Source organism: Sus scrofa, chromosome 17 (genome assembly GCF_054392235.1).
Source record: "Sus scrofa isolate SSC_HxYL_T2T_F1_AM1 chromosome 17, Sscrofa_HxYL_maternal_Yorkshire_Landrace_v2.0, whole genome shotgun sequence".
Classification (NCBI taxonomy): Eukaryota; Metazoa; Chordata; class Mammalia; order Artiodactyla; family Suidae; genus Sus; species Sus scrofa.
This window is the reverse complement of record NC_139399.1, coordinates 66,421,020-66,444,857: the sequence shown is the minus strand read 5'-3', so window position 1 is coordinate 66,444,857 and position 23,838 is coordinate 66,421,020. Positions and strand designations below refer to the sequence as shown.

At 55.1% G+C, this 23,838-nt stretch overlaps 1 protein-coding gene across 1 annotated transcript in view; it reads left to right on the top strand.

Moving 5' to 3' along the window:
• The first annotated feature begins 6,761 nt into the window (after positions 1-6,761).
• APCDD1L (APC down-regulated 1 like) overlaps positions 6,762-23,838 on the top strand; it is a 52,997-nt gene continuing 35,920 nt past the window's right edge. Inside the window, exon 1 of the mRNA XM_021077840.2 lies at positions 6,762-9,567. Coding sequence (XP_020933499.1) covers positions 9,519-9,567 — 49 coding nt within the window. The 5' untranslated portion in view covers positions 6,762-9,518. The remainder of the gene's footprint in view (positions 9,568-23,838) is intronic.

Here is a 23,838-nt window from a genome sequence, read left to right as displayed (position 1 = left end):
TCCAACAGAACGTGTGTCTCCAACACCAGAAGCAGGCTTGTGATGGCGCCCAGCCCCCACCAGCAGAGGCCCGTGGGACCTGCGTGCCACCATGTCCCCCATTTACATGTTTTTAGTGTACAGACCATTGAAACCCACCATATGCTCTACTTCCCAGTAAAGCACACAGCCTGCAGACAAAGCAGGAACCGATGGACTTAGGTGGGGCAGCAGCGGGCCCCTGGGAGAGGGGACCAGCTTCCACGGAAATGCCCGCTGGCCCTGGGCGTCTGCAAGCGGTCAGTCAGAGAGGGCAGATGCCCCGCAGTCCCCCTTCTTTCTCTTCACTGGTTCATCCTCCGCTTCCTACGGCATCCATAAGAGGCCAGGACCACACACAGATCTCATCCAGAGCCTAAGATTTGGGAGTTCCTGTTGTGGCACAGTGGAAACGAATCTGACTAGTATCCATGAGGATGAGGGTTCGATCCCTGGCCTCGCTCAGTGGCTTAGGGATCCAGCATTGCTGTGAGCTATGGTGTAGGTGGCAGACGCGGCTTGGATCCCGCGTTGCCATGGCTGTGGTGTAGACCGGCAGCTGTTGCTCTGATGTGACGCCTAGCCTGGGAACCGCCACAGGCCACAGGTTCGGCTTTAAAAAAACAAACAAAAAAGCAGATGCGAGTCCTTTGGTGGGACCTCTGGTTTTCATTTGCTGAAACTGTTTGCTAAAACTAATAGCATGTGTCTTAATTTCCTGCAGTTTTGGGGAAGCGGGCAAAAAAAAAAAAAAAAAAAAAATTGGCTTCTGATTCATTTTCTCTCCACCTTCTGCAAATGAAAGAGAAGACGGAATGAATGGTGGAGCTGATGAATGAGAGCGGATGAAACCAAAGCCGCACGGCCCCTGCGGCGACATGGGACTGCACAGCTCCCCAGAGACCTGGAAGCCGGGCTCCTTTCAACAGCGTTCAACATGAGACCCCACCAGCCCCAAGGCACAAGCCACGCCAGCCACATCGGACCCAGGCGCTCACCACCTTGACACTCGGGGGTGAGATTCTCAGGGTGGGGGCGGGGCGGGGCAGGCGCACCCTCACCCCGAGTCCGGGTCACCTTGGCCCTGCACAATCGGGACGCGCTGCTGCGCACTCTCTGAATTCTTTTTCAAGCTACCTTGAGCCCAGTGGAACAGGTAAGCTGCCCAGACCTGTTGAAAAAGGCGCATAAATAACACCCCACTGCTTTTATCCCACCCACACGGCCACAGAGCCGCAAGTGCATGAAAGAGGCGAGACGCAGGCCCTCGTTGCCATCGCATGAAGCCCATTCGATATTACGAAAGAAAATACCTTCCCATCTTGGGTCTGGTTTAAACTATCAGAGAACAGATTAGGGTTAATTAATGCCATGAACTCGGAAACCGCCAGCCGGGAGGCTCCCGGCGGAATCCGCACCTGAAACGGACCCGATTTCAGGAACTCGAAGGAGACACTGGCGGGCCCTCCCCTCCTCCCGCGTCCCCCGTGCTGGAACCCTAGGTGCCTCATCTGTGATTCCCGAATCTGGATCAAGAGATAAGTCCCACCCCTGAGACAGGGAGTCAGCGGACCCCAACCAGAAAGCGTGCGAAGATCTCCCCAGGGGTTCCAGGCCGCAGGGCGAGACTGCGAAGTTCCTTCTGGCAAGTGGGAAGGCGCTTATCAATTATTCATGCAAGTGGATAAGCAGGGATTGTATCTTGTAGCATGAATCAAGAGATAAAAATTCCATTTCAAGAGGGAGGGTGGAGACTGAATTCTGAATGTTAATTGTAAACTGGGGGAGGGGGGGAAACAAGGAAAGAAAAAGTAAGATTTTCTATTGCGGTTGTGCCCTGAGCCACTGTAAGCCTCCCCCATCCCCAAGTTTCTGTCTGTTCCCCTGGCCTGGAGCTCACCCCCACCCGCCCGACGATGCACCGAATTGCTTCTATTGATGTGAGAAACCAGCCATAAAGACCCCATTTGGCAGCTGATAGCAAGGCCCCTATGAATGGATTTTTTAACCCCTAAACACCACCACCTTCGAGGTATTTCTATTTAAAATCAATTTGCTGCTTCTGGACTGAAATCAGAAGCAGAGGGAAGTTTAGAAAGGCTCCAACAAAACAAAAATAAGAGCAAACATTCAGGATACGTGAGCCAGAAAAATATGCCTTTGCTTTCTGTCCCCTCATCTCTCCTCACCCACCCCCCACCTTGGCCCCGTGGCCTTGCAGCTGACAGTTCCTTAAAAACTGGAAAATTCAGCCAAAAGATGAAGTTGGGGAATTAGTGGTTTATTTAGACATTCAAATTATTTGATTTGACCACAGGTGGGAAAAAAGATATATAAATGGAGAGGAAAGTCATACTTCCCAACGCCAGCCGGGCTTGTCCTCGCTGTGGTCAGACGTCCAGTGACTTTCATCTTTATTCTTCCTACTTTGTATTTTCCAAAAAACATACTAGGAACGCTTCTGATGTTATCATGGGAGAGAGAGAATAAAATCTGTCTTTTAAATGCTATGTTGGAGTGGATATTGATTTCTCTAATTGGAGGCCAACCATAAACTTTTTTTGTTTTGTTTTGTTTTGTTTTGTTTTTTAGGGCCGCACCCATGGCATACAGGAGTTCCCAGGCTAGGGGTCAAATCGGAGCTGCAGCTGCCAGCCTACACCACAGGATTCAAGCCTCATCTGTGACCTACACCACAGCTCATGGCAACACTGGATCCTTAACCCCCTGAGCGAGGCCAGGGATCGAACCTGCATCCTCATGGATACTCGTGGGGTTCGTTAACCACTGAGACATGATGAACTCCAACAACCATAAACTTTGTTAAAAAAAAAAAAATCATTTTCCCCTTCCAACAAAAGCCACTCAAAACAGAGGAATTGTCACAATAGGTGTGCCTTCTTGCCACCCCGTTGGTAGGTGGCAGGCGGGCCGACAGCTGTGGAAAGACAAGGCTTTGCTCTGGGCAGCTGTCTGCAAACACCTGTCCAGCAGGTGGTCTGAGTAGAGAGGTGCGGGGGGGGGGGGGTGGGCACTGAGACCCTCCTGCCCTCACTGAGCTGCTGCTGCCTCTCACATTCCGTGGTTTCCTGTCTCTTTTGCTCATCTTACTTGCCGCACTCTGAGCAGAAGGTTGCCGTAGCATGGCTGGGTTCGTGGCGGGCCAAGAGCCTGGGTCAGTATAAGGACGTGCATTCGCTGTATTTTCCCATTTTTTCCCTCCCCTTCCCCCATCTCCATATCCACCCACCTCCTCTCCTTCCTAAAGGCAGCCTCTCGAATCTGTTGGACGTATTGCCTCACACACACACACACACACACACACACACACACACACACATACACAAAGACCTGTGGCTGCAGGTCTGTGTCTGGAGTGACATGAATGAGCCCTTCTGCTTCCGATTTCTTTCCTGAGACACAACGTTTTCTAGATCTCTCTGTGTGGCCGTGTGTGTACCCCATGGGTTTTGCCGACAGCATCAAGGACCCCCCCTCCCCGATGCAGTCCCCATGTTTGACAGATACCTCGGGGCCACCACGTTCCCCCACCCCCCACCCCACAAAGACACCAGGGTGAGGCCGAGACAGCCTGGGCTGGGCAGCGGGAAGGCCACCTCCAGGCTCTCCTCCCAAGGACACCCCCAAGGAACCATTTGAAAACGAGGGACTGGTTCACCTCCTGAGGCCCTCCCAGCTTCAATACCCTGAGTACTGAGCCCAGCACGGGTCCCAGGCACACGGGCGTCACGTGTCTCCGTGTTCAGGCGACTCGCCATCTCGCCAAGGACCGACAACCCCGCAGGCCCCAGGCTGACAGCTTTACGAGTATCACCTCCCAGGACCCTCCCGAGAGGAGTCTCACTTTTCAGCTGAGCAGAAGGGCTTAGAGAGGTTGCCCAAGGCCACGCACCAAGCCCGGAACTCCACCAGACGCCAAAGCCTGCCTCCTCCCCGGGCCAGGCAGCCTCGCCTTAAGGCGGCATCCGCAGAAGCCCCCTCTCACACCGAATTTTTGTGCTCCTGGGGTAAAGTGGACTGAACCCACCCGTCTTGCCTCAGTCTGCCTGCGAGCCCCGGTGTGTCCGAATAGCTCCAACGTGTCCATCAACCCCACCGACAGTGGTAACTGACCCTTGGCGTGTTGTGTTAATTGGCTGCTGGCTGCCCATCTGGTTACTCCACAGCCAACCATGAGCAGCCCTGGCATCAATCAGAGACGCTGGGCTGGGCTGGGGACCCAGAGATTTGAAAAGAAAACCAGCCCCACACTTCCCAGGCAAGCAAGCCGGGTGACATAAGAAGAGTGTTTGCTCCTCACTCAGGAAAGCGTGTAAGCACGACCCCCTATGCTGGTTCTGTGGCTACTCAGGGGGACCATCTGGCCCCACCTGTGTGAATGAGAACAGTTGAGTGCAGGGACTATGATGTGTCACCACAGTTTGGGGACTGGCAATCCAGGGGCGAGTTGGTATGTTAGTGAATTATTACTGATAAATTAATAAATTGTGAGTATAAAATCAACAAACCATTCAGCTTGGGTACCACCCAGAACAACAACCATGACAACTGTAATGCTAGTCGTTCTACTCATCCATCCATCCACCCATACATACACCTGCTCATCCATTGACCCATCCATCCATCCACCCATCCATCCATCCGCCCATACGTACATCTGCCCATCCATCTACCCATTCTACTCATCCACCCATCCATCCATCCACCCATCCATCCATCCACCCATCCATCCATCCGCCCATACGTACACCTGCTCATCCATCCACCCATCTACTCATCCATCCATCCATCCTTCTATCCAAAATATGTCCACTGAACACCTCTGTGTCAGGTGCTGGGTTGAGCCCTCCAGTGCCCGGCTACCCCCACTATCGCCTGATGGGGCAAGAAGACTGAGACTGGTGTGAGGGCTGGTGGAGGAAATTTCTGGGCACCTCAGAGCATGCTCACAATCTGCCTCTTCTTGGGGCAGGTGAACCAAAAGTTATCCAAGACCCAGGCGGTGTAGGCTCAGGCTCAGGAGTAAGGCCTTCAAGCCACAGAGCAGGTTCCCATCCAGGCTCCATTGCACACCAGCTGTGTGACCTTTGACTTCCCTCCAGGGGGTCTCAGAGCCTGAGAAGACTGGATCCTGCCCCCAATGCCCACTTTGGCAGACACTGTCTTCCTAGTCCCACAGGCCACCATGGGCCTTATCCCCATTTCACAGAGGAGGACACTGAGACAGCGTGAGATGCAGGGCTGGGACTCTAGGAGGCGAGTGATGTGTCCAGGGCTCAAGATGTAAGGAAGCACTCGCTCTCAGGCCCCCGCCCTGCACCTCCATAGCCTGAGAGCACCCCCCAGCATTGCAGCCTTTGTGTCCCAGCCCTGGGGAGTGGCTACATGGGAGCATTAAGATTTGACATCAAGTCTCCTGAGATGAACCCAGGGCTCATTCTGTGCCAATTCTCTTAATCATTCATTCATTCAACAAAATATAGCAAAGTCCCATGACACACAAGGCATGAGAGAGGCACGGTGGGCAGGGAAGTGCAGGCACCAGCGCAAAGGGGACAAGACCAACTCCATGGCAATCACCGGAGGGGACAAAAGAGTGTCACTGCCCTCTGGCCGTGGGCTCTCCCAGAGGGAGGGCAAGACCTGGGCTCCATGCCTCCACGTCCCCATCTGGACCACAGGGGTGGTAGGGAGAGTCTAGGTGACTCCAGGGCCAGCCGACGTGATGCTCTGTAGGCAGGAATGGGCACCATGGGGCATTCAGCCTGCTCTGATCTGTCCCCCGCTTCATCCAGAGCAGCCCCCGCCTGCCTTTCCCAGCCAGAGCGGCCGACCTGCATGTTTATTTGGTTATTAGATAACCAGGCCTGGGCACCACTTCTTTGATCAGACACCCCTGATAACAAGCAGAGGAAACAGACCCTTTTACAGCAAGATTTCACAGGAGATCTTATCTTCCCGTGGTGTTTTAATGGGGCCAAGGATGAGGAGGTAGGTGTTTGGTGGGGAGGGAAAAAGAAGCCCATTCTGCAATGTGTTCCTAGCAGCCCACCCCGAGATTTTGATTCAGGGGGAGGGTGGGGTGGGAGAGAAACACAGAGCACGGAAGACGGCCCCCCCCATCTTGGACCTCGGCCCTGCACGGCCCCAGAAAGGCCCACCCTGGTCCCCACCCTCACTCCCTCTGCAGCTCTGACCGTCGGGAAGGCCCTCGAGGCTAACAACCCAGAAAAGCCCAGCTCCAGAGGCCAAAATGCGGTAATGCCCCTGAACAGGCCTCCTGGCCAGCAGAGCCGGGGCTCAAGAAATAATTTGCTTCTCCCCCAAACAATCTTATAATTACCTCCATTTCAACTGTTCTCAGATGACGGTTCTGTAGGTAAGAAAGGGGTCAGGAATCGTGCCTATACCACCCTCCCTCCAACAAAATGCAAGGTCTGAACAATATAACTTTTTGGCTTTGAAATAGAAATATCTGCGTGGAGTTCCCTGGTGGCCATGGGGGCTAAGGACCTGGTATCACTGCAGCAGCTGGGGTCACTGCTGTGGCGCGGGTTTAATCCTTGACCCAGGAACTTCCATATGCTGCAGGAGCAGCCGAAAGAAATAAATATCTACGTCTGAAGCCAAATAAGTCTTAGCTTTGGTTCCTTCTCCCTCTCTTGTTTACTCTCCTTGTGGCCAGAGGGGAGTCTTGTTCCAACACAATTTGTTCCTTTTCTTTGCTTTTTCATTGTTTTGGCGTAAAATCTGCACTGAACAGGGAGCTTATCTGCCCCGTGTTTCCATTTTCTCACCTGTAAAACCAGGACAGGACCAGTTGGCCTCGAGGGCCCTTTCCAGCTCCCCCGACACCCCACCCCACCCCCGTCCCGCCTCAAGCACCAGAAGCCGTCAGCGTGCGGATGGGCAGGCACAGGTCCCACCAGCAACTCGAAGTCTCAGCAGTGGGTTTAGCTAAGACTTAGCACTTTGCACATGCTTTCCTGTCACTCCCAAGCCTCTTGGAAGAAAGGCCGTTATTACAGGACAGGCGTTTCCAGTTAGGCTCCAGATTCAGAATGGAGCCAACAGCGCCAGCAGACCCCATGGAGACATGGAGCACCCCAGGCACAAGCAGGGACGCAGGGGGAGCCACCTTCCTGCTGTGTGGCCTTGGGGCAGTGGCCCAACCTCTCTGAACTCAGTTTCCCCATTCTCTGAAACGCGGCCAACAATATTTCCTACTTCTCACCAGGCTGTCCGGATAAAAAGGATACGCATCTAAGGCACCCAGCCCACACCAAGGCCTCTGTAATAATCAGAAATTCCTCTTATTTACAAATAAGCCAGAACAACAATTCATACACGAGTGTGCCAGTGCTCTGAGGTGAGGTTCCCACTTCTAGGAGCAATACAGTTACGTTCTGAAAGTACCGCACCATAGCCCTACCTGAGACTTCAATGTAACGCCCAAGCCATGAAAACTCAACCCCCATCGGCGACCTGGGGCGGCAAAATGCCCACATTCAGAAGCCCAGAGGGTACAGCCGCTGACAGTCCTGGACAGAAGAAGATGCAGTTTTTCAAACTAGCCATAATTGTAAATTTTGAAAATTCAAAGAAACATAATTGCCACATATAATCACAATTATGCCATTATAAATAATCACCCCTCGCAACCCTCCTCCTGCCCCCAAGACACGCCTTTCACAGAAACTTAATATGTGGCGCGCGTCTGCCAGGAGGCTGACATCTCAGCTTCAGCAAGGCCACCTCGCGTCTCACGCTGTTCTCAGCAATCCATAGAGACCAGGAAAAAAATGTCATTTTCAGGAAAGGAATTGATCGTTTCTCTCACATTTCCATTTGTGTAAGATCACGCTGTGGCCTCATTCTGCACTTTCTGCTACTCTGGTCTCAGGAGACGAGGAAAGCTGAGGACAGCCTGGGCGGTCCCGGTCGGGGGCCTCGGGTTGAGGTTCAAGTCTCAGGGCTCCGGAGGCCCCTGGGAGCCTCAGCCAAGCTTCTGGGAAGGAATCAAAAGGTGGGTGCTGCCACCGAGCAGCCCACAGACGTGGACGGGTGGGTCGGGGAGCCCTTTGGAGGTCTGGACCTGCACCGTGAGCACGGACCTGTCCCCAGGTGTCCACCACCCCAAGGGGACAACCTCCAGCTCTCTGCTCCCCCCCCCCATTCTTTGATTCCTCCTCGCTTTCCCATCCTCCCCTCTGTCTCTCTCCTCTCCTCATTTCTTTGGTTTTGCCTTTCGCTCGCCCCTTCCCTCCTTCGCTGGCTCGTCCCCCCAGCCTTTCCCATTAATTCTCTCTCTCTCTCTTCTTGGCTCTATCCCCCCTCTCTCTGTCTCTGTCTCTCCCTAAGATAAGGACACCACAAAGAAAAGGGCCCCCCGTCTCCGCTTCTCAGCCCCCACCCCCGGCTTTACTCCAGTTGTCCGGGCACACGGGGACAATCCAGCTCAACGTCTGCAACCTGCGCGTGATTCTCCACCTCTTCTCCATTCACAAATCCGGTGACTTGGGAGGTCTTCCTGCCCACAGGCTAACTCCTCTTCTCCATGGCCTGCCTGCCCCTCGGGAGCTGCCTGGGGAGGCCCAGGGCCTGGGGACAGGGAGCCAGAGGTGATGGGTTTGGGGGCATCCCTGCTGGTTGGCCGGCCCCCTCCTTCTCCTCCCAGCCGCCTGGCCTCTGAGCTGCTACCCTAAACTGACTCACTCAGATGGAGATTGGGGGGTGGGGGCAGGAGGAGGAGGAGTTGGGGGTGGGGGAAGCCGCCCTGGTCGGCTCTGCACAGTTTGCCCAGATGCTCTCTGCAGTGGCAACGAGCTAATTACAGAAAGCGGCTGCGGGCTGCCGGGCGCCCCAGACTGCCCACTTTCACTGCGGTCCTGCAGCCCTGGCTCCAAGTTGACACAACTTTTCCAGGAGTATCTGGAAGGCCTGAATAGAAGCCTTGAGGGTCTGAGAGCTGGCGGTGCACAGAAGAGCTTCCCCTGACTCCCTTGTCCTCCTAGGGAACAGCCTGGATAGGGGTGCGCTTTAGCGGGCGGAGCGCACAGCATCGTCTGGCTTGGCCGAGACAGGACTTTGAAGGAGATCTCCTAGCTCCCTGCAAATATTGGTATGGGGGTGGGGGCTCAGAACCTGGGCACGGAGAGGGGGTCAGCTGGGGGTTCTGAATGGCAGGAGGAGCTGCGCCAGAGGGCTGGGCGCACGGGGCGCTGGTGTGCGAGCAACGCCGGGCGCTGTCTCCACCTCTTCTGGCAAGTTGGACCTATGAGTGCGCAGCTCGACTTACAACTCTCAACAGCCCAGGAGGGTGAGCGCGTGCGAGCGCCGAGGGGGGCGCCGGACCCTTGCAACTTCTTCGCAGAACCCCAGCCGGACCGCGGGCAGACGCCGCCTGAGAGCCCCGCGCCCGCGCCTCCTGTCCGCGCAGCGCGGAGGCGCCTTGGGGACCGTCCCGCCGCCCCGCCGGGATGCCCGCGGCCATGCTCCCCTACGCTTGCGTCCTGGTGCTTTTGGGAGGTAGGTGCCACCCTGCCCCCACCGGCTGGCCGCCTGACGCCGGAGGGGAGGGAACTGCCGTCTGAGGTTCCTCGGGGCTTCTTGGGGATTTTGCTGGATGGGCCTCTGCACTAGGCCAGCGGTCCTGCGCGCTCTGTGCGCTCTTCTCCAGGCTTACCTGGCCGGCACCTGCCACTCCTCCTGCTCCTCCCAGGCCCTGTGGGAAGGGCAGGGAGCAGGGGCCTGTGTGCGCGCCTGACTACCAGCTACTCGGATGGAGCCCCACGGACGCCAGTTTCTGGGGTGGCTGGGACCTGCAAAAAGATGCAGGACCATCCCGGGCCCATTGAGACCCTCTTGGCAACGGCCACATTCCAGGTCACTCAGACCAAGGCTGCAGAATCTGGTCCTGCCCACGGAATCCTAGACCTGTTGGTCCTCAGAGCTGGTGTTCCGAGGCCCTCCCCTAACTTCTGGTGCCCTAACTGCTGCAGCAGGCCTGGGGCGGGGAGTCAAGGAACCAGGGATCCCCTGGGAGAGGAGCCAGTGCCGCCTCCAGGACTAACTCTTCTTAGGGGTGGGTATGGACAAAACTCTCCACAAAGACAGGCGATCACTCTGTGCCACTGCTGGCAAAAATGACAACGAGAGCCACAGTGGTGGACGTGTGCCCAGCCCCGGACCCAGCCCCAAGCACCCTCACGTGTAAAGGGTGACACATCCTGGCCCTGAAGTCAGACCACGGGCTCAGAAGCCCAGATCAGCTTCCCCGCAGCCCGGGTGGCCTTGGCCAAGCATGTCCATCAGCTCCCTTGGCCTCAACTTCCTCATCTGTCAGATGGGCTCGCCTGCTCCCCACCTCTGTCTGAGGATTACAAGGAGAGCAGGAGAAGCCAGCGTGCTGCCCAGGCCCCGCCACGCTCTGCGAACGGGTCTGCCTACAGATGCTCTTCAACCACCCTCTTCCCCACGAGCCCACATTTCAAAGCAATTTGTGCGGGGAAGAGATGAACGGGGTTGTAGGGAGGTCGAGGGAGGGTGTGTTAGTTGCTTGAAAGGCCGCAGAGACATCCGCCAAGAGGGGCATCTGTCTCGGGGCTCGGGTGAGAGGTCGCTTGGTGGGGCACTGCCCAGGGGGCCTCCCTCAGGGCCCAGATAGGCCACGGCATCCTTGCCCGTGGTGAGAGGGGCCAGTAAGAGTGTAAGGAAAGGGGGGGGGTGGCTGAGCAACAAGTCTGTGCACTTTCCCTGGGGGGCACGGCGCTGGGAAGGGGAGAAAGAGGGCGCTGTCCCCACCCCTCCTCGCCGGTCCACCCTGCGGGGCTGGGGCAGCCCAGGGCAGTAAACACATCACCCCGAAAGCTGCAGGCTCGGGCCCAGCGTGGAGCTGTTGTCCTTGGCAGGCCCCACGGCCCTCGTCCTGCCAGTAAAATCACTGCAAGGGCAGCCTCAGGCTCACTCTCCAGAGCCCTGCCGCTTCACCCAGGAGACCTCAGGAGAGAAGCCAGGATTGGGTCCAGGCATGGGGGCCTCATTCAGACACACGCTCCTCGGGGTGACAGCCCGTTCCGGCTGCCAGAGAGGTCCCGCTCTAAGCCGGGCACCATGTCCCTGGAACCTTTTGTCAAAAGTCCTTTTCACCCTGGGCTGCATCACCAGGCAGCAAGATCCCGTCGCTTTAAAGAAGGACCAGAATCCTGATAATCCTGCAGATCCTGAGATCATGTAGGCAGCCGAGCCCAGGCAAGCCTGGACTCCGTGTCTCCGGGTCCAGGAAACGTCAGCATAGAAGGCACACCAGTGGCTCCACCACGACACACACACACACACACACACACACACACACACACACACACACACACCCCAGGCGTTTCAGCCTCAGCGCGGTGGATGTTGTGGTCCAGGTCCTTCTCGGCCAGGGGGCTGCGCGGGGCTCTGTGGGATGTTTCACAGCTCCCTGGCCTCCCCCACCACGTGCCAGTATCAACACCACCTCCCAGTTACAACAGTCCCAAATGTCTCCGGTTCCTGCCAGATCCCCCCCTCGAGGTCCACGGGTGTGGACAGATCATATTCAACGGGTAGCTTTTCTGATGCATCCGTCAAAATCACCAGGTCTAGAGGGATTTTGTTATTCGTGCTCTGAGCCCTCAGGAAATCAAAGGCATGGTGGCGCCCCAAGAAAAGCAGCTCAGTTGGGGTAGTTTCCAATTTGGACGCTGATCTTTCCCATTTTGTCCTCCTTCCCTCTTGCCTCGGAAAATGTCCCTTTGGGGGTGACAGGAGCCAGGCGGTGGGTGAGCGCGGTTAGCTTCCTGTGGCAGCGAACCCTCCAGCGCCAGCTGTGTCTTGCGCCAGTGTGGCGGCTTCCAGCTTTGGTTTGCTCCACAGCAATTTCTGGCTTTTAAAAATCTCCTTACTCAACAATTTATGCTTGAGGGGGAAAATGAGAAACCACGGCTTCTTTTTTTTCCCCTCTCTCTCTCATTTGTATTTTTTTTTTTTCTAATTTCAGTCCTGCTTTTATCTTGAGCCATATACTTTGCAATGGCAAGTTACCATTTAGCGACAGATTAACTAGGACAAAATCACAGGCCATTCCATGATAAATGAGTTGTTGATGTGGGGCTCTGTTTCAAAACTGAGGCTAAAAACTGGGGAGAAAATTAACTTAAGTACACTCATCTGGAAATCAAATGTGAATAGAGCTCAGTAATTGTATTAGTTATTTTATTTTCTTTTTTAAAAAATTGCTCAATGAATTTTATTACATTTATAGTTGTACAACAATCATCACAACCCAATTTTATAGCATCTTCATCCCAAACCCTCCAAGCATCTCCCCAGCCCCCAAGCTGTCTCATTTGGAAACCCTAAGTTTTTCAAAGTCTGTGAGTCAGGATCTGTTCTGCAAAGAAGTTCGTTGTATTTGTTAGTTTAAAACAAAGAAAATTTTGAACAGAAACAACTCGCCGCTTGGCGAGGCACCTGTTGTCGACGGATCCTCGTGACCAGCTGTTCCTCTTATGTTCTAAATGCGGCTATAAGCGCCACATTCAAAATAACCGGCTCATAACCTTGATTTCAAAACCATCTGGATGGTAAACCAGTAAGAAGAAGCTACACATGAAGAGCCGTGTGGGCGTGGCTTGCAGGTTCACTATGTTCATGGAAGCTGTAAGCCAGAATGAGCCCCTGATAAGACCTCCTCGACTGAGTCCTTCGCTGCCCAAGTCAGTCTGGAAAATGAAGATCAACCGTCCAGGGCAGAGGAAGGGAGGCCACCGAGCCAATTTGAACTTGAGGACCACGAAGCTGAGCTGGGGGACCCCAGGGAAGCGACCGACTTTGAAGTTGGCGCTGGCGGTGGCCATGAGAAGGGGCGGTGGCAGGGGTGATTGTTCCTCCAACAAGAATGGGTTTCACAAGCTCTTTGGGCAAAGCCAGCCCCTGAGCATATTGAGTGTCTAAGAAACTCTGATAAGGGAAAGTGGGTGAAACCTGAGAGCACAACCGAGCGGGGAGTGCAGGCGCCACGGTGAACGGGATGTCCCAGAGAATGGCAGTCCTCCCAGCGGGAAGGGCGGCCAGTGGTCCCCTGGGCACTCAGACAAGGGGGAGCAGGGCTGATGCCCAGCCAGGACCTCCACCTGTGCGCAGGGAGGTCAGCTGGGCTTGGCTGCATCCAGAACAGGTTTGGTATGCTGCAGAGGGCTTGAAGCAGCATCTTAGGAACTGAGCAGATCCGGGTCCCATCCTAGCCCTGCCACCTTCTTGTTCACTCGCCGTCCTTCTGAACGGGTTGCACCGGTCACCCCCCCACCCCCGCACGGCCTATGAGAGCAATGGTTTCCTATATCCTCGAGAACCCTTGTCGTTATCATTCTTTTAAAACCTTGGCAACACTTCGTTGTTTAGATTTGCATTCTTTTAATTATCAGCAAAGAGGAACTTCTATTTGTAATCCTCCTTTCACTGATTTTCCTGTGAAGTGTCTGGTCATATCTTTTGCCCATTTTTATGTTGGACTTTTTACCAAATCTTTTCTTCTGATTGATTCATTTGTGCTCTTTATATAGACAGAAGGAGCTGTCTCCTGGTTGCACTGCAAATTTTCCCAGCTTGCTGTTTGTTCACCCAAACTTCCTAAAAAAGGATTTACTGGAATTCCTGTTGTGGCACAGAGGAAACGAATCTGACTAGGAACCATGAGGTTGCAGGTTCGATCCCTGGCCTCCCCGGGTTAAGGATCTGGTGTTGCTGTGGCTGTGGTGTAGGCCAGCAACTGTGGCTCCGAATGGACTGCTGGCCTGGGAAATTCCATATGCCATGGTTGTGACCCTAAAAATTAAAAAAAGGGGGGGATTACTAATTTTTCCTTGTCTCCCTCACACTTATTCTGTGGAAACATTTGCTATGAGTTTTAAGCTCATGTGCATTTTTTTACCCAAGAGGAGCCCAGGTGGCTGGATATTCTCACCACAAATGACCACATATGGGGCCCAAGTGTGAGAGAGACACAGCCCACGCGCTGTGCCAAACACATCATCCGGGATGCGCCTTTTGATTCTGGCGACTACCTAGGTGACGGGCGCCCTTTTCAGAAGGCAAGACCACACACCCGAGGGCAGCCAGCCGGCAGGCCCAGGGGCTGAGATTTGTGGGCCCCCCAGGCCTCATGCCTCGAGTGCCCCATCAGGAAAGCCCTCCCTGCCCTGCTGCCTGTTTGAAGGAAGTGGGGTTTAGAGCAGGGCCTGGGCATCTTGCAAGGAAGATACAGGCCGGGACCTCAGACCTGCCAACAAGAAGAGCTGTTTCGGCCCCCAACTAAATGTCAATCTGCGAACTCTTGAGGAGAGAAGGCTCTAATAGTTCATCTGCAAAGACTGCAGGGCTGGCCAGGGCTCCGGAATTCCGCTTCCCACATTCAAATTCCAGCTGCTCCGCCGCTCTGCAAACATTGATTCCTTCCCTGCCTCAGTTTCCTCCTCTGTGAAACGAGCCCCAGGGGGCTGCTGTGAGAAGCAGGTCTTACTGTCCCTGTGGGAAGTTCAGCACAGCACCAGGCGTGTCACAAGGGCCTGGTGATGTCACCCACAATGTCACTAAGGCAACAGGACACAACCCTGAGGGTCCAATCTTGGGAGGATGCTCCTTGGGGGCGGGGGAGGCTGCAGGGCATTCTGGGACATCAGGAATGTGGCTGGGGAGGAAGGGTCAGAAGGGGCGGTTGCACAGAGTCAGTGGTCGGAGGGGAGGCAGAGGCCCGGGTTCCTGCCGGCAAAGGCCTGTGGGACCTTGGGCAGCCTCTGCCTGGCCGCGTATCCAAAGGGCCCATCTGGAGGGTGGGCGGTGCCTGCATTTCAGGCAGTAGGGTTGGGGACACCTGCATTTGTTTCCCAGGCCTATTGTACAAGGTACCACCAACCAGGTGCCTTCAGACAGCAGAAAGCTACCATCCCACTGTTCTAGAAATCAGAAATCGAGGTGTCAACAGGGCCGTGCTTTCTCTGAAGCCTATAGCGGACAAGCTTCCTTGCCTCCTGTAGCTTCTGGCGTTTGCTGACAGTCCACGCGTTCCTTAACTTTCAATGCATCGCCGCCGTCTCTGCCTCTTGTGGCCGTCTTCTCCTCTTCTTATAAGGTGACTGGACATCTTGGAGTAGGGCCCACTCTATTCCACTACGACCTCATTTTAACTGTTTACACCTGTAATGCGCCTACTTCTAAAAAAGGCTCAGGCTCTAAGGTACGGGGCGGGGGGCAGGGGGGTTAGGACTTGAGCATATCTTTCTGGACGATGCAGCTGAGCCCATAACACCTACCGCTGTATCTGAAGGGCCCACTCCATTCCATCGGGGGCTGGGGATTCCAAGGAATGGGGCTGGGTTTGCAGTCTCCAGATTTGCACTCCCCCAGGCTTACTAGGATCTCAGCAGGAGAGGCTGCTTGGAGAAGTCATGGAGGCTGGGGCTGGGTTGCAGGGTTGGGTTCTGGTGTCAAAAGTGGGATTGGCCCCCCAAAGGCACCATCTCTCCTGGGCAGCAGAGATGCGCTTAGGCCGGCTGGTGTTCCGGTATTGATTTGAGGAATAACAGTGTCCCAGCCATTCAGATCTTTAGACAGGGTCCTGCACCCTCCCTACTACAACGAGAAGGGGATGCCCAAGGTGCCCTGTCTCCAGTCAAGCAGGCCAGACTTGAGAAGAGGGAACTGGAGTCCTAATAGCTGAAGCCAGACCCACAGCTGTGGCTGGCTTGATACCAGCCATAGCCAACGTCCTCCGGAAACCTGCTTTTGTTAAGCGCCATGGGAGCATGATGTTATTTCTTTACAATTGCCTTGTGATTTGGGTACTGCTGTTATTGCCATTTCACACCCGAGGACATGGAGGCCACCGAACCAGGATGCTTCTGAAGCGGCAGGGGCCTGGGAGGGTGCACCCTGGTGGGCTCCTGTTTGCTCAGCATGCGAGATATTGGGCCCAGTAAGCCCAGAACGCACAGCTCCTGGGGATCCTAACATACCAAGAGTGTCTCCACATGAGCCCAGGGGCCCGGAGACCCTCTGCCCATCACATGGAGGGACTGGGGAGGATGGATCCTTCACCAATGCCAGGGAGCTTCACTGTGCCACCTGTTGGTCCCATTAGCAGGGGAGCCTCTGCCCTGAGGCATCCCTGCCCCCCCACCCCCTTCTCAAGTCCTCTTTGGCTTGAAGCAAGACTTCCATGGACGGTGCTGGGCTTGCCCTCCTAGGCTCCATGCGCCCTTTCTCTGCAAACAGCAAAGTTTCCCTTATTGACTCTCATCCTGGAGCACTTGTTAATCAGGTGCCTCCCCTCCACCTGGGGGGTGAATCTCAGGCCAGGCAAATAGCTGTACCCCCAGTGCTCAACGGGCATTATAAAATCTGAGCAGCCCTCCCCAAGCCTCAATATCAAATTACACAGAAAAGAGGAAGCAAAGCATTAACTCACACCCAACCCTCCCCTTTCCCCCAAATACGTGCAAAAACAGAGAGCAAGACATAGACTTATTTAGCTTGGAATTACCAGGGACCACAGCAAAATGAAAGTACTTGTTCCTTAAAATGTACAATTAGCGTGGTTTTCACATGTGTTCTTCGTGGTTGGGTGTGGTTTCTAGATAGTTTGAAACTTAAGTCTACTGTTTGGCCCATCAGCTTTAACCAAATTCTGATGGGCTCTGGCTTCCCGAACAGCAGCCCGCAGTTACTGAGAGGAAAACCAACCTGCCAGGGAGTGAGAGCACCTAGGCCTTTACAGCTAATGTTTGGACTTGTGTTTTTTCTCCTACGCTCTTGCGATACTGTTGCATTTCATCCGCCTTTTGCGGAGGCGGGGGGGGGGGGGGGTGGGCATCAACCAAAAGGAGCCATTGAAATCTCAGAGACGTTTATAAGCTTGTGACTAACTGGCTGCATTTCCCTAGTAACCCATCTCACACTTTCAGGGGCTGTAAACACCTGTTGGAGGCAATTCAGGAATTTATTAGCCATATCTGCCACCAGTGGTGGTTAGGGGAGGTCCAACTTCCAGCAAAGTCTGAGTGCCAGGTTAGACATGACGAGCTAAGCTCAGGCCCATCCTGGGCATCCGTTATCCCTGCAGACAGGAGCCCGGGGGAGAGGAGAGGCTAGGATCCTGCGCTTCCAGCATCCTGGAAGGGCTTCAACAGGGGACCACTTGGGATTTGCATATTCACCACCAGAGTGCTTCTCAAAGTGTTTGGGGCCAGAGCTGCTGGAGTTGGTGATTAAGAGGGTGAACAGACGCCCTGTTTACATAGCTAATTTGCTCAGTACATTCTTCTTTTACCACTTAAATATAAACTTCGCGCTCTCTCCTCTAAATTCTAATTTGGAAGAACGAAATGAATGAGCAGGCGTTGACTATGTTTTCAGATAACTTCATACCATTTCAGCTCAATGATGGAAACATTTCTCCATTCAAGTACCCAATTCTTGGAGGGGTGGTCCGTGGGTGCCCACGATGTGCCAGGCGCTGTGCTACATCTCGGGGACATCGTTAAGGACCAAGATGCGCCTGGCCTGGCCCTCGTGGGGCCTGTATTCCAGTTGGGTGGTAGAGTTGGGGTGGGGGGCAGAGACAAATAAGAAACAAGTAAATAAATGAGAAAATGACTGGTAGCTAGAGCGCTGTGAGGTGAAGAGTGACTGGGGAGGTGGGGTGGCCAGATGAGATGTCCCTAGAGATGTCACACACACCCCCCCCCGGAAGGTGACACTGACGCTTGCATGTAAACGATGGAAAGGCGCCAGCCATGTGACGATCTGGGGTGAAAGGGACCTGAGCAGGGGCTCGGCGGGCATGCGGACCCTAAGACAGAAGCTGCTTTGAAGAAACTGGAGGAAAAGCAGGATGTCTGGTGCAGAAGATGGTCAGAGAGGCCGGCAGAGGAGGGAGCTCTCTCGTGGAGAGCTCGGGGAGGGGGGAGGCTGTGGTCAAGTCTGAGGGCTCTGGGGAGCCAGGGGCCGGCTCAGGGTTCAGAGAGGCTCTCTGGCTGCTGGATGGAGCATGGATCATAGGGAGGCAGCAAGGAAAGCTGGGTGGCACTGGTGGGGCTGGAGCGAGGGGGCACTATTTCCGGATATGCCTGGAGGCAGAAGGGTCAGGACCTGTCAGTGGGCCGGACGTGGGGCTGCAGGGGTCTCTGGTGGCTGCCATACAAAACGCCACAAAATGGGGGGCTTAAAACAGCAGAAATGTATTCTTTCATAGTCCTGGAAGCCGCAAGGCCAATCAATGTACGGGCGCCTCCAAGGCTCCACCAGAGCTGCCTGCCTCTTCCAGCCTCTGGTGGCTCCAGGTATCCTTGGCCTGTGGCCACATCCCTCCAGCCTCTGACTCCATCTTTACACGGCATCTTCCCTGTGTCCCCTGTGTCTGTGTCCAAGTTTCTCCCTTCTTCTAAGGACTCCGTCATGAGATGGGGGCCCACCTTCACCGTATGACCTCGTCTCAACCCGATGACCTCTGCCAAACCCATTTCCAAGATCACTCTCACAGGCACCAGGAGTTAGGACTTGACGGTATATTTAGGGAGGCCACAGTTCATCTCACCACAGGGGGTAGAGAGATGACTCCTGCAGGTGTGGTCTGACATTAGGGGGAGACGGGACCTGGGCGGGGGTGGAGACCGGCGGGTCATGTCACCATGTACCGTTGGGTAGGTTGTTCACTCTACAAGAGACAAATGCTATCCGTGCTCCGCGAGGCTGAGTAAGAGGTAGACAGATGGACAAGGGCACGTGGCCTCCAGCCTGGCCCTGAGCCTGGGCTCTGTCCTGAAGCCAGTGGGGAGCTTGGAGCCCCACCCAGGAGGGACACACTTGGATCCACGTCACACCAAGATCCCTCTGACAGCCTGCAAGGACCACGTGTTGGTGGGGCTGGGGGTTGTGTTTGTTGCTGTTTTTTAACTAGGCGCCATCTTTATTTAAAAGCTAAAATATTAGATTTTTTTTTTTTTAAAAAATGTTGGTGTGAGATGAAATGATGGGTCCATAGTAGCAAGACATGTGTTGAAAGGATAGATGGGGAATTGAGGTCTTGCCAGTTGGCATGGGAGGCTGGGAGAGCGCGTCGAGATGGCTTGGCTATTTCAGAGAAGGCCAGAGAAAGGGAGCCGGAGAAGGTACCAGAGAAGCAGAGAGGGGATGGAACTTGGGAGAGGAGCTAGCGGCGGCGGGGGGGGTGTCTGGGCCAGGGGAGGGGTGCCCTGGAGCCTAAAGGGACCCCACGCACCCGGGTTGTGTATGCTGAGAACGTGGGGGCCCACTGACTCAGTGATGGAGGAGGCGGGGCTGGGCTGTCACCCCCGGAGCGGGAGAGGTTGGGGCCGGGCCAGCGAAGGCTCAGCAGGGAAACCCAGGAGGAGGGGACCCAGCTTGTCCGGGGGCAGAGCTGGTCCCCATGCATGTCTGGGGACTTGCCTCCAGCAGCTCGCAAGGTCAAGGCAGGTGGGCCCGGCAACGGACCCTTAAGAAGCCAAATTGCCGAGGTCTAGCCTCCTGGAAGGCTGGCAGCACGACAGACAGACGGAGGAAGCAGAGGGCCGGGGCTTTTGCGGGAGAAAAGCCCTCCAGACAGCGGCGGCGGGTGTGGCCAGGCTGTGGTCAGCCAGGACACCTCCCAGTCCTCATCTCCCTCCTCTCGGTTCCAGAACCCTTACCCCCTCCTGGGCGCGTGGCCGCGCCAGGACGGCACAGCCTCCCGCAGCTTCCCCGGCAGCTGGCGTGGCCCCCCGGCTTGGGAGCAGAAGTGATGTGTGACTTTCAGAAAGGGCACGCCTGCCCCTCCCTCCCTGGCGGAAAGGCAGGCCCACCTGAGCTGTGTAGACAGAGCTCGCAGCCGAGGCGGGGGCCGAGCCACCAGGCACCAGGCCCGGGCCTGGGGGACTCTGCCGCGCAGGGCAGACATCCCGGCCCAAACCGCGGGAGACAGACAAACATCCTCCTGGCTGGGTGACCAGCACCCAAAAGTGGTCCTGAGCAGTCAAGCAGATGGAGGAGATGAGGGGTCGAGGGCTCTGCAGCCGAGGGGGGCCCGGCCTCCCCAGTGGACAGGCGATGAAGAGGAGCCCCCCCCAAAAGGGACAGCCCTGTGAGATGGGCCACAGCCTCAGCCAGGACAGGGCCACGGCCGCTGGCTGGAGGCGACCATCCAGCAGGAGGCGCCAGGTGTGTGGGGAGGCGCCCAGGAACAAGGGCTTCAGCTGGGGAGGGGGAGGCATGATCTAAAAGCAGCACCAGCTTAGGACCTGCCACCAGCGAGGCTACATGCAGGTGGAGGTCAGGTCCACCCGGGGGCAGAAGGTGGGCGTGGCCGGTCTCCACACCCAGACGGAACTCGGGGGGCCAGTTCAGCCGCACCCCCTTAAAATCCCTCCATCTCCATCCCTGCTGGCCCCTCGAGGCCCTCTTCCCGTGTGTCCTGTCAGCCCCCACTAGACCAGAGGCCGGTCCTCTTCCACAAGGGCTGATGCAGGATAACCAAGGATATTAACGGAGTCCTTTTTCCCTTCGAGAAATTACATCCTTGGTAATCAGGAACGCAATATCTGAAGCCGCACTTAAGCATCCTCTAATAGGGCCCCAATTACCGAAGGGGTTCATTTCAGGGGCTGAAATTTCAGCAGCGCCACCCCCAGCCTACACGAGGCCTGATGATCATGCAGCCCCGAACAAATTTCATTACTGAGCTGCACACTTTGCAAGCCGGTTTCCATTGTCTCTGCTTGGCTGGTTTTGGACACTATTGAACTGGAAAATGCGGTTGGTGTTGTAAGGCCTCTTAATAATGTATTTTTTTTTTTTTTGAAACAAGGGACTTTTCCATTGCAGATGAGACAAAGGACACCATATTAGCACAAAGGCCGCCTCTATTTCGAAACATCATGTTCATTAGCTGGGTTTGTCACCATAAAGGGGACTTAACATTTTATTTTAAAAACCCTCCGCCCCCCCCCCCGCCACCACCACCAACACGTATTTATGTATATTCCACCGATTAAAAAAAAAAAAAAGTCTGAAAAGACAGCACAGACTGCTAGTAAGGATGGCTACTGAGAAGGGGGAAGGATTGGAGCGTGGACCAAAGGGGAATTTGCTCCCCTGCATTATTTCTTACTGTTGAGAATATATTAATAGAGGTTGGACAGGGCTCTGCCTCTGCCAGCGATGTGAGCTTGGGCAGGTTTTTGGGTTGTTTTTGTCTTGGTTTTTTTTTTGAGGAGATGCCTCGTGGCATCTGGAGCTCCCGGGCCAGGGATCAGATCAGAGCCACAGTCGCGACCTAAGCCACAGCTGTGGCAACACCAGATTCCTAATCCACTGTGCAGGGCTGGGGATCAAACCCGCGTCCCAGGGGCTCCCAAGACGACACCGATCCGATTGTGCCACAGCAGGAGCTCCGGCATGTTAAAGTTAAATGGGATCCCCCACCCCACCCCCCTCCAAAAAAATTCGTACGATGCAGGCATAACCCCCAGAACCTTGAAACGTGACCTTATTGGTAGAAAAAGGGTCTTTACAGAGAGATGGCGTTAAGATGGGGTCACTGGGGGGATCCTGATCCAGCGTGACCGGGGTCCTCGTGAAAAGGACAAACTTGAAGACAGGCTCACGGGGAAGACGGCTGTCTGCAGGCCAAGGGGAGCGGCCTCAGAAGGAACCGACCCTGCCCGCACCTTGCTCTGGGACATCCAGCTTCCAGAGCCTAAGAGGACCCATTTCTGTTGTTTCAGCCACCCCAGGAACCGCACAGAGCGAGTCACAACGGGTCCAGTGTCCTCAGGGCCGCCCAGAGCTGGACACCCAGCCCTGCTCCCCGCCTGCCTCCGCCAGCAGCCCCCACCCCCCACCCCCACTGGCCCCTGATGGGTCCCCCCATCTGCTCTGGATTGGCGGCGATTTGGGAGGGACTATGGCCATCGGATCGCACACCGGCCAGGCTCGGCCCCCGAGTTCCCTTGTTCCACCCTCCAGAGGCCCCCTGAGCTGTCGGCACTGCTGGCCAGGCCTCCCGTGTCCCCACCGGGATCCGACAACCCCCTCGGGGTGGGCCGCTGCTGGCCCCTGCCCACCACCCGCCTCTCCAGGATATCCAGGCTTGGGGGCTCCTTCTGGGCCTGCCCGCCTCCAAGCCCATGCCACCCTCCCCTCCTCCCTGCCAGCTTCCCGGAGGTCCCGTCAACCCAGCCCAGCCAGCCTCTCCCCGCTCCAGACACCCTCCTTCCTCACCAAACATCCCCCCTCGTCTTTCCACAGGGTTCTGCCGCTCAAATCAGCACCAGCCAATGGAAATTAAATGCCAAACACATACGTGATTCTAAATTTTCTAGTAGCCACACTTTTAAAAAGTAAAGAGAGTGAGGTGAAATTATATAACTATGTACTTTGATTCATATTTAAGGATATATTTATTTAACCCAAGAGATCCAAAATGTTATCAATCAATATTTTAAAATTATTGAGTTCACATTATTTTTGAAGCAATGTGCGATAATATTCAAAATCTGGCGTGTGCTATACCCGGAGAGCACATCCCATTTTGGACATAAAATTTCCATCAGAAACACTCAGCCTAGAGTTAAAAATCTGACTGCAGCCCCTTGGGTTGCTGTGGAGTCTCGGGTTCAATCCCTGGCCTGGGAAACTTCCATATGCCTCAGGTGCAGCCATTAAAAAAAAAAAAAAGAAGAAGAAAGAAAGAACTACTCAATCCGTATTGGGGTTTATAAAGTTTACAGTTGCAAAAGACAGGCGCTGACTCAGGTTATTCCAAAACGCAAAAGTTTTCTAATAACTACACTGAATTTTAGTTTTTCAATTTAATTTTAAATCCCATTTCTCAGAAAAGGGACTTCTGCTAAAAACTAAGAAAATTGGAATAAAGTGTGGACTTTAGTGAATAACGATATACCAAGATTGGTTCGGTAATTGCAATAAGCGTACCGCGCTGGAGTTAAACGCTAACAACGGGAAATGCGGCCAGCGAAGACGGTCTAGATGGGGGGGATGGGGGGATGGGGGATGGGGGATGGCAGGGATGGCAGGGATGGGGGGATGGGGGGTGGGGGTGGGGGGATGGGGGGATGGCGGGGATGGGGGATGGGGGGATGGGGGATGGGGGGGTGGGGGCATGGTGGAGCTGGGGATGGCAGGGATGGTGGGGATTGTGGCTCCCGGAACTACCTCCCCAACTCTTCTGTGAATCTAAAACTCTCCTCGACCTTCCTGAAACTCCCCCGCAGTCTCACTCCCCGGAGGACCTCTGAGCAACCAGGTCTTCGAGTTCAGACGTCATAACACACACTTGCAAATTCCCATAGTGACTTCTGTTTTTCACAGAGTTCATATAGCCTACATTTTCGTCCCTCAGCAGCAGATAAGAGCTTATTAATGATGCATATGAAGCTCCCGCCTGCACCCCTGCCCCATGCAACTCAGGCCTAACCCATCCTTACCCAGCCGGCCGAGGGGTCCCCTGCCTCTCCAACCCTCCCTCCCTAGCAAACCCCGTGCTCCCTCAGCTGCATCTGCTCACAGTACCTCTGGGGCCCCTATGTCCCTGGATATGTTCCCTTGGGGCCTGCTCCACCCAGGCAGCGTCCCTGGCCTGTGGGCGCCCCCACACCCCATCCCAGAGGCAGAGCTCCTGCCCCAGCTCCTTTCTGTCTTCTCCTGCCTGGGGCCAGCTCAGTCACGCTCAGGGCCTTTGCACATGCTGTTCTCCTGCCTCAGTTT